Source organism: Canis lupus, chromosome 9 (genome assembly GCF_048164855.1).
Source record: "Canis lupus baileyi chromosome 9, mCanLup2.hap1, whole genome shotgun sequence".
NCBI classification, from domain to species: domain Eukaryota; kingdom Metazoa; phylum Chordata; class Mammalia; order Carnivora; family Canidae; genus Canis; species Canis lupus.
In genome coordinates this window covers 27,739,599-27,749,929 of record NC_132846.1, presented here as the reverse complement: position 1 = coordinate 27,749,929, position 10,331 = coordinate 27,739,599, and the positions used below count along the sequence as shown (strand labels likewise).

Below are 10,331 nucleotides of genomic sequence, written 5' to 3'. Positions count from 1 at the left end.
AACATTTGTCCACACTTCATTCATGTCCATTTTGTGGATGTATACATTTTATTTGTCCATCCTACTGTTGATGAAAATTTGGGTAGTTTCTACAGTTTATTACAAATAGTGCTACTGTAAATATGCAAATGCTAGCATATGTCTTTTGACAAGGATATGTGTTTTGGTTTTATTAAAAAAAGTATTTTGTTTATTTATTCATGAGAGACCTAGAGAGAGGCAGAGACACAGGCAGAGGCAGAAGCAGGCTCGCTGAAGGAAGCCTGATGTGGGACTCTATCCCAGGACCCCAGGATGACCTGAGCCAAAGGCAGGCACTCAACCACTGAGCCATTCAGATGCCTGGGGTATATGTTTCTACTGGCTATGTATCTAGGAGTAGAATTTCTTAGTTATGAGATACACACTAAAGTCAACAGAAGTTTTCTAAAGTGATCCATCCAATAGACACTTCCAGCATTCGAGAGCACCAGCTGCTTTACATCCTTGGAACACAATGATTTTGTTTTGTTCCAGTGCCTAAAATAGTGGCTTACCTATATAGGTAGTAGATGCAGCAAATGTGCAGTATCTGATGGAAGAATGAATCTGAACTTAGATGGCATTTCAAGCTGTGAGCCTGAATAGGATCATCTGGGAAGAAATACAATTAGGAGGGCTGATGAACAAACTTTTGGTGACTCCTACATTTAGAGAACTGGCAGGAGAGGAACAAGGAAAGGAGGAAAATGGGAGAGCATGGATGGAGTTCTTTAAACCAAGAGTACAGTATGTTTCAAAGAGGGGGCAGTCAACTGTTTTGAATTCAGCCAAGAGATCATAAGAGGAGGGCAGAGGTTGGGAAAGGAGTTAGAGTTTTGGTCACTTCAAACCTGAAGGACATAAACATTCAATCATTGAAATGGAGACCTCAAATGGGCAACTGGAGATACCAGCCTGGAATTTAGAACTTGATATATAGGTCTGGTATTTGTGAGTATAAATATATTTGTGAAGGAGAGACTGTACATGGAGAAGAGATAGGGTCCCAGCCTTGAGGCAGTTCCACTTAGAAGTGGAACAGAGGCAGACACCTGCAAAACAGACTATATAGTGTCTAGTGTCTGAAGAAGTAGGAGAGAAACCTGGAAAGTGTCTTGTCACTGAGGTAATGCCAACATCAACGGTGTGCAATGCTGATGAAAGTTTCAACAAAGTGAGAACAGAAAAACAATCACTGTATTTAACAACTACCAATTAATAACTACCTTAGTCAATAAATATTATTCTAGAACATCACTTCTGAATGCATAAAATCCCACTGTGTGGCTGTATCAAAATCTGCTCACCCAGTCCCATTACTGAATTCTTGGATTTTTCCCAAGCCTTTAGAATCATGGGAAATGTTGCCTTGAGCACAGTCTTAGACTTGGAATTGCTAGATGAAAGAAGCATGTAGCTTCTAAAGAATAGCAAACTATTCTCTAGGAAGGATATACTACCACCAAGGAAATACAGTAATTGTAAAAACAGCCTTTACCATTCAGATAGGTAATATGTCGGATCTTACATTTGCATTTTTATTATTAAAGTCTCAGGGTGCCTGGTTGGCTCAGTCAGAGACATGCAACTCTTGATCTCAGGGGTCCTGAGTTCCAGCCCCAGGTTTGATGTGGAGATTACTAAAAAGAATAAACTTTAAAAAATGCCTTGTATGTTTATTAATCATTGGTTACTTATGAATAGCCTGCCCATATCCCTTGCCCCAAATGTGAGTTGTTATAGGACAAATTGGTGAAATGGCCAGAAAACTGAAATGTTGGTCTGGTAAAGTAAAAAGCGTAGGCAAGCTTAAACTTGAGTTCCAGCTGGTGAATAACGTTCATAAATGCTGGAAATTACAGTTATTACGACAGTGATTCTGCAAAAGTAATTGCCCCGTGGCACAGGTGTCTAAGAACGCGGTGAGTAGAGTAGTTGGTTGACTTGAGGAAACTCGGCTGTTGTGGCCCTTCACCATCCCTCTCCAATTCCCGCCCCTCCTCCCTGCTGCTGGCGGTGTCACTATGGCAACGCCCACGCGTGCCCTAAGCTCGCTGCTCGCCGGCGGTTACGGAACTCGGCCGCCCCGCTCTCCGCAGAGCAGCGCCTCCACGACGCGTCCCATCCAGCTGGTCTCGGGTCGCTCTCCCCCCGGCCCGGGCGCGGCATGGCCAAGGCGGCAGCCTCGTCGCCGCTGGAGGACTTGGACCTGAGCGGAGAGGAGGTCCGGCGGCTCACCTCGGCCTTCCAGGACCCGGAGTTCCGGCGAATGTTCACCGAGTACGCCGAGGAGCTCACGGACCCGGAGAACCGGCGGCGCTACGAGGCGGAGATCACCGCGCTGGAGCGTGAACGCGGAGTGGACGTTCGGTTCGTGCACCCGCAGCCGGGTCACGTCCTGCGCACTAGCCTCGACGGCGCCAGGCGCTGCTTCGTGAACGTGTGTAGCAACGCGCTGGTGGGCGCGCCCAGCGGCCGCCCGGGCCCCGGCGGCGCGGCGGCCGGCAGCCAGTGGTCCCTGCCCTACAGCCTGGCTCCCGGCCGCGAGTACGCGGGGGGCCGAGGCACCCGCTACATGGTCTACGACGTCGTCTTCCACCCCAGTGCGCTCGCGCTGGCCCGGCGCCACGAGCGCTTCCGCCAGATGCTGGACGCCACGGCCCTGGACGCCGTCGAGAAGCAGTTCGGGGTGAAGCTGGACCGCAGGAATGCCAAGACCCTCAAGATCAAGTACAAGGGGACTCCGGAGGCCGCCGTGCTGCGCACGCCCCTCCCCGGGGGCGGCCCGGCCCGGCCCGAGGGGGAGCCGGAGAGCCCTCTCCCCGATTTCCCCTACCCCTACCGGAGCCCGGCGGTGGCCGGGAGCTCAGAGGTCCCCCGGCCCCGGGCGCCCTCCCCGCCGGAGGCGGTCCTGCCCCCCGCCCCCACGGAGCCTCGCTACAGCGTGGTGCAGCGCCACCACGTGGACCTCCAGGATTACCGCTGCTGCCGGGACTCGGCCCCCAGCCCGGTGCCCCGGGAGCTGGTGGTCACCATCGAGCTGCCGCTGCTGCGCTCGGCCGAGCAGGCGGCGCTCGAGGTGACGGGAAAGCGGCTGTGCCTCGACTCCAGGAAGCCGGACTACCGGCTGCGGCTGTCGCTCCCGTACCCGGTGGACGACAGCCGCGGCAGGGCGCAGTTCCACAAGGCCCGGCGACAGCTGGTGGTCACGCTCCCCGTGGCGCTCCCCGCCGCGCGCCCGGAGCCCGCCGCAGCGCCGGAAGAGGCCGTCTGCGCGGCCGGAACTGACGGCTCGGCGTGCGCTTCCGCTCGCGAGGGGGCGGTGGGCCCGGCGGGGGCGGGGGCGGGGGCGGGGGCTGGTGCCGGCGGCTGCGGCGGCTGCGGCGGCGACTGCAGGCCTGCGGGGGCCGCGGGCGCCGCTGCGGAGGGGCCTGCCTCCGAGCCCGAGGAGCGGGACTTGGACGCGCGAGCGGGGCGGACCGCGGGCATCGAGGAGGAGCCGCCTTCCGTAGCAGGAGACGCCCCCGGGGACGGTGGAGGAGGCTCCCCTCGGGCTGCGCCCGGGAACCGTGACAGGGGGTCTTCCGCAGGAAGGGGCAGCGCGCCTGGAGCTCTCAGGGCCGAGACGCGCGCGATCGGGGAGGCCGCGGCCCGGGAGCCCTCGGATCGAGCCATGGGTGGGCCTGGGACCCGCGGCAGGGAACCTCTGTGTCCTCCTTTGCAGTGTAATCAGGATGAAGAATTCCTGACCCTGCTAATTCAAGTGCCTCGGATCCAGCCGCAAAGTCTTCAAGGGGATGTGAGCCCCTGCCGGTACAAATTATGCTTCTCCACCCAGGACTTAGTTTATTATTCCTTCTTTTTGCAATTCGCTCCGGAGAACAAATTGAGTACCAGAGAACCTGTGGCTAGTATTTCTCCAAACAATGCGGTGATAGAACTGGCCAAATCTCCAGAGTGCCGTGGACCTTGGAGAGAGTGGTATTACGGTTTAAACAAGGATTCTTTGGAGGTAACAGTTCTTTCTAGACTCTTTAAACTATGTTTAAAGATTCCACCCCCCTTTTAAAATTTGCTCTTACAATCGACCCTGGAACAACACAGGTTGGAACTGCCTGGATCCACTAAATAAGCAGAACTTTTTGATAAATACAGGACAATACTATAAGTGTATTTTCTCATGATTTTCTTAAAAACATTTTTTCTCTACACATAAGAATACAGTATATAATACAGCGTACAAAATATGCGTTAATGGACTGTTATAGGTAAGGCATCCAGTCAGCAGTAGGCTATTAGTCGTTAAGCTTTGGAGGAGTCAGAAGTTGTAGGTGGATTTTTCAACTGTGGGGGTCGGTTCCCCTAAACCCTCTTGTTGTTGAAAGATCAACTGTATACATACTTGTTAACGTTAACATCAAGATCAGCCACATCTCTGTGGGCAGGTACTCCAGAACTTAGGGCTGAGCATTACCTAGTTTACTTAGGACATAATTTGCATGAATAGTGTGTTCTATTTTAGTTGCTACTATAATTTTTAGGTTATTGGAGTTCTTGAATTTCAGATTCAGTACTCCAGTACTGTTGACTTTTTCAAAAGAATTGATTGATTGATTGATTGATGCAAAGGGGGTGGTGGTGCAGGGGATCCCTGGGTGGCTTAGCGGTTTAACGCCAGCCTTTGGCGCAGGGCGTGATCCTGGAGTCCCGGGATCCAGTCCCGGGATCCAGTCCCACATCGGGCTCCCTGCATGGAGCCTGCTTCTCCCTCTGCCTGTGTCTCTGCCTCTCTCTCTCTCTCTCTCTCTCTGTTTCTCATGAATAAATAAATAAAATCTTAAAAAAAATTTTTTTTAAAGGGAGGGGGGCAGAGGGAGAGAGAGAGAAGCAGACGTCCCCTGCTGAGCAGGAGCCTAAGCTTGAGCTCACCCCAGGACTAGACACCTGGACATGAGCAGAAATCAAGAGTCAGTGCCTCAACCTGCTGAGCCACTCAGGCACCACTGTTGATAATTTTTTTTAGAACTTTGTGAATTTTAAGTTCTAAGAAACTTTTTAAAACTCATAAATTAACAATTGGTGGTTTTCATTGAGATATGTATCAGAGTTACATGTAATTTTTTTTTTTTTTTAGCTTTTAACAGATTCAAGGGTTAAGTTCCCAGAAATGAAACTAGTTGCACAGATTATATATATGTTGAGAATTAAGTTTTTAGCCTTGGGCTTTAACTTGCAAGAAATTTTCACTCCTTCCTGTGATTTTCTTAGATACTTGATAATAAGTTCCACTTTATGAGGGGTATATTCTGTGAGAAGTGATTAATTTGAAACTCTCCCAAATGGTAAAATAAATAGCCAGGGTGAATGAAGTAAGATACTTTGTGAGAATATGAAGTTGACTATCTGTTTATATTATCAGAAGCGGGAAATTTAGGAAAGGGCAGTCATTTTCTAGAATTGTTTTATTTATCTATTTATTTCTAAAGTTTGAGTAATCTCTACCCTTCTCCCCATCATGGGATTCAAACTCACTATGGGAGATCGAATTGCATGTTCCTTGGACTGAGCTAGCCAGGTGCCCCTGTAATTGTTTTAATAAATGTAAAAATAACTTTAAAACTGGGAAGAAAGTTTTATGGATAAGCAGTTGAAAGAATACCTAAAGGCTATTATTTTAATTTGATTTTCTAGAAGACTAACCTTATTTTACCAAAGAAACTAGACCAAAATGGGATTAGGGAAAATGTGTTTTCTATCTTTGATACCTGAAATAGGTTTATAATTACTTCATTAATCATCACATTTGGTAAGGCTGATGGGACCATAATAATCAGTTATTTGTCTTTATATTTCATGGTAGGATCTAAATATTAAAGTAAAATTTTAAAAAAATCACAAGAGTAATGGGTGGATAGACATATATAATGATTATATGCATTATATGAAAATAATTTTAAAGAGACTGATTTGTGACTGTCAAGGTCAGAATTGTTACTTTACACATAAACAAGTACAAAATAGATTTATAAAACAACAACAACAACAAAATAGATTTATAAAGTCCTAAATATTCACTGGAAATTTTCCTAGAGCTTTAGGACCACTAAATTCAGAATCTTTTAAGAGTAAAATCAGTCATCAGGATAGGCAACTTTATGCAAATACTTTGTTTTAATCATAACCATTTCCATTATAAACATCATTTTTCCTTGGGCTAACTAAAAACCAAAGTATTTGGTTATTTTTGTGCAATTAATGTGTCTTTTCCACAGGCAGGAACCTTAGAAATGATTTAATTGGGGGATATTTCTCTAATACAGTTATTCTGGACTTTAAAGTAATAGCGAGGAAATTACTCCAGATGTTAAGATTTTTCTGTACCCAGCGTTCACAGTAGGTGTTCTTAAGTTTAAATACTGTTTAATGTAAGAGAACCTTAAACTTGTCTCTTTCTGATTTTGCCCTCCTATTTGGACTAAATGATGAACTATTTGGTAATTTATTTTTATGGAAGTACTTTTATTTCGGGCAATATTAAACTGATTTTATGAATTTTAAATATGGTTATCCCTTCAACATCCTAACTATATACCTATATTCACTTGACATGAATATGCACAAGTTGGTTTGTGTTTGGGAATCTGGCGAAAGTGATTTATGCGTTTCCTAATTATAGTTTGGAAATCTTTCCATGTCATCCTCTTGAAATCTGCTTCATTCTTATAAATAGCTATATGCTAGTGTCACAATGGATTATCTCAATGTGTAAAAATAGAATATACATCTCTTAAATAGTATATTTGGCTCTTAACTGGCTAAGAACTAAAAGGCAATCTGGTCACAAGATTTGAATGAATTCTGTCGTATATATTTATTAGCTATCTCATTAGGAAGTATTCTAAAATTAAATTACATTTTATATCTGCAACTGTATTTATAGCTCTAGAGGTGATGTTATTCTTCTAATAAAATATTAAGAGAAAAAAAGGAGAGGAAAATACCATTTGTAAGTACGATTATCTCAGATTGTTAACAAAGACTTAACAGAAGGAACTAAGACTTTTTTCTTTTAGGCTCATATATATATATACTATTGCTATTCTTACTGCTCTGTACAATACAGTTTTCTTCTGCCAAGACAGCATCAGAATAACATTAAATATTTTCAAAGTATAATCCTGAAGTATGAACTTGTATGAGCTGTTTTTAGATCAACTGTGTCAAGAATGACCTATAAAGCAGAATATTTTGTCTCTTTTTATTTTAGGAAAGGCTATTTGTCAATGAAGAAAATGTCGATGAGGTTCTTGAAAAGGTCCCGAGCCCTCCACTTGATCAGCCAATGACTGTAACCCCACCATTAATTGAAGTTCTTGAGGTTACTGAGAGTAAGATTCATATTCATGCTAAGGTAAGGATTTGGTGGCCTTTGTAGTGATTTAGGACAAGGTTAAAGCCTGACAGAAAATTTTTGATTTCTTTATATCATAACTTTAAATTAAATGTTCAGAATGGGGACACCTGGGTGGCTCAGTGAAATTAAATGTTCAGAATGGGGACACCTGGGTGGCTCAGTGGTTGAGCATCTGTCTTTGCCTCAGGGCGTGATCCTAGGATCCCGGGATCAAGTCCCATATCAGACTCCCTGCGGGGAGACTGGTTCTCCCTCTGCCTATGTCTCTGACTCTCTCTGTGTGTCTCTCATGAATAAGTAAATAAAATCTTTTTAAAATATATTAAAAATGAAAAAAATGTACAGAATGGCTGGGAAGACAAGAGGAGTAAAGACCTTTTTTGCATGTATTTTATTATGTGCTAAAATTTTGTGGTTCATTTTCTCAAATATCTCATTAAATCTGGAAATAACTTTCCACTGAGGTACAGGGAAACTAACATTTGGGAAGTTGGAGTCCTACTTTAGGGACAAGGCTTTTTGACTCTCAAACCATGGGAAGGAGCTATGTGATTCAGTTTGCTCATTCTTTCTAGTTGAACCTTAAGTTTGGTTATTTTTAGTCTTCAGTATTGGACACAGAAATTATTTACTAACTAGCACAATTGACTTATATATATGAATTGGGGAGGAGAGTGGCTCTGGAGAATTACAGAAATTTAAGAAAATTTAAGAAATTCAAGAATGTCTTTATAAGAATGAATACTAAAGGGTTTATAGGCCAGGATTATTTTATTCTGAAAGAGATAAGAAGTCATTGAAAGGAATTAATCAAGAATTAGTGCCAGGTTTGCACTGTCTGTACTGTTAAAAAAGAACTGGCAGCATCTGGAAGAGGACTTTGAGGGGGAAGCCTGGAAGCCTATCTGCAGATCTGCAAGCATTGTTCCCTAACACCTTTTTTTTCTTATTTATTTATTTATTTATTTATGAGAGACAGAGAGCGAGAGCGAGCATATATGAGCAGGGGGTAGGGCAGAAGGAGAGGGAGACACAAGCTCCTCACTGTGGAAGGAGCCCAACATGGGGCTCAATCCCAGGACCCTGGGATCATGACCTGAGCCGAAGGCAGATGCTTAACCCACTGAGCCACTCAAGCACCTCACAACTTAAAAAAAAAAAAAAACAAACCTATTTCGAGGGAGTACTACAATTTAATTTCCTATTTTTTTTCAAAGATTCTTAATTTGTTGTTTCTCTTGACATAGTTGCAAGAATGTAGTAACTCTGAGCAGCTTCATGAAAAGGATGAAAAAGTCAATGAAGGAAGTCATCTAACTGAAAATAGAGAACATCCTGCCACCTCAACAACTGATTCTGATTCATCTATAGCAGATAAAGTACTAGAAACAGACAGTTGTGGTTCGGTTGTATGCTTGCAACAAGGATCTCTTGATGTTTCTCACATGGTATTTGGAAAGTCTCAGCAACCTGAGTCAAAAATGGAACCTGAATTTATGAAAGAAAAAAGTCTTGTTTACCCAAATGAGGAAAAAGATGATTTAAAAGAACCAGTAATAACAGAAGAGAAGGAATTAAATGGAGATGACCGATCTTCATTACTAAACAAAACTACAGTGCACAATTTACCTGGTCTCAGTAACATAAGAGAAACCAATACACAGGACGGTAGTGTGCAGTTTATTAAAGATCATGTGACTCAATGTGCATTCAGTTTTCATAATTCTTTGCTATATGACTTGGATTAATTCTATATAATTTTAGAGCTTAAAAGTTACGAGTAAAAATTTTTTAGACTTAAAATAGATGATCTTTCTGTTAACTACTATCTTGAAGTATTCAAGAAAATATAAAATTAAAATTTGCAATTTTGACTCTAATGGGGAAACTGGAGATACTTATTTTTTTGCATGTAGAGTTTATACAAAGTTTCCTTAATTACAGGGATTTTTGTGATTCCTCTGATGTATATTTTTTCTAATGGACAGTTAAACATTTAGTTTTAATACAACTTGTATATATTTGCTTGTTTGTTTTTGGCTTCTTTTGTTTACCATTACTTTAATAAAGTTTCAAAGTAAATATTCGCTAAGTTGTGTGTGTTACAAAAAGTAATTCTCAAGAATGCAATTAATTAGAAATCAGTATGTGTGTGTAGGGGGTAGAATCTCAAAACTGTGCATTTATGTTTCACTAAATAGGATATATTTATGCTTGAAATAGGTTCTTAGAACTTTACTAACAAATACTAACCATCCAATCACAATACAAATACAATGAATAATATTTAGTATTTTTGCTTCAACTGTATTATGTGTGTCACGCTCACACAAATAAAATATAAGTTATATAGTGATGCCTTTGAAAATTCAACTTCTTGAAAGATGTTTTTGGAAGTTACAGTATTAAGACCTTTCTTGGTTTTACAGAATACATTTATGAATTTTTTAAAAGCTTTTAAGGAATCTCTACATCCAAACATGGGGCTCGAACTTACAACCCTGAGAGTAAGAGTTGCACATTCCACCGACTGAGCCACAACCCTGAGAGTAAGAGTTGCACATTCCACCGACTGAGCCAGCCAGACACCCCTACGTTTATGAATTTTAGAACATGAAAATGGACAAAAAAAGCCAGTGTTTTCATCAGTTTCTTTTGTAATATCTAAGAAAGGGCAGCAGATAATATATCTTAACAGTGGCTAAGTTAATATTTTTATTGGAGGCCAGGAGAAAATCCAAATAGACTTTTTCCTCACAAAAATTTTTAGTGCAGCATGAAAGGAAATGTAGAAAGGAAATTTTTTGTTGATCTAATCGCTGACCCCAAAGCCATGAGCTGACTCACCTATTTCTGATTCAAAAGAGCTACTAATTCAAACTTCTGGCCTAAGTTC

General features: G+C 42.8%; 1 protein-coding gene across 1 annotated transcript; it reads left to right on the top strand.

The window, feature by feature from the left end:
• Positions 1–1,684: 1,684 nt before the first annotated feature.
• DNAAF2 (dynein axonemal assembly factor 2) lies at positions 1,685–9,522 on the top strand. Its single transcript, XM_072838460.1, has 3 exons — positions 1,685–4,033; positions 7,289–7,432; positions 8,683–9,522. Exons 1-3 carry the CDS (start codon positions 2,189–2,191, stop codon positions 9,181–9,183), a joined length of 2,490 nt encoding a protein of 829 aa, XP_072694561.1. The 5' UTR covers positions 1,685–2,188; the 3' UTR covers positions 9,184–9,522.
• Positions 9,523–10,331: the final 809 nt, after the last annotated feature.

Excerpts from the sequence above, each read along its gene's own strand:
- DNAAF2 (XM_072838460.1), top strand. The coding sequence starts at position 2,189 with ATGGCCAAGGCGGCAGCCTCGTCGCCGCTGGAGGACTTGGACCTGAGC. Across the intron at positions 4,034-7,288 it reads TAAACAAGGATTCTTTGGAG|GAAAGGCTATTTGTCAATGA; the intron begins GTAACAGTTCTT and ends TTTTTATTTTAG. Across the intron at positions 7,433-8,682 it reads AGATTCATATTCATGCTAAG|TTGCAAGAATGTAGTAACTC; the intron begins GTAAGGATTTGG and ends CTCTTGACATAG.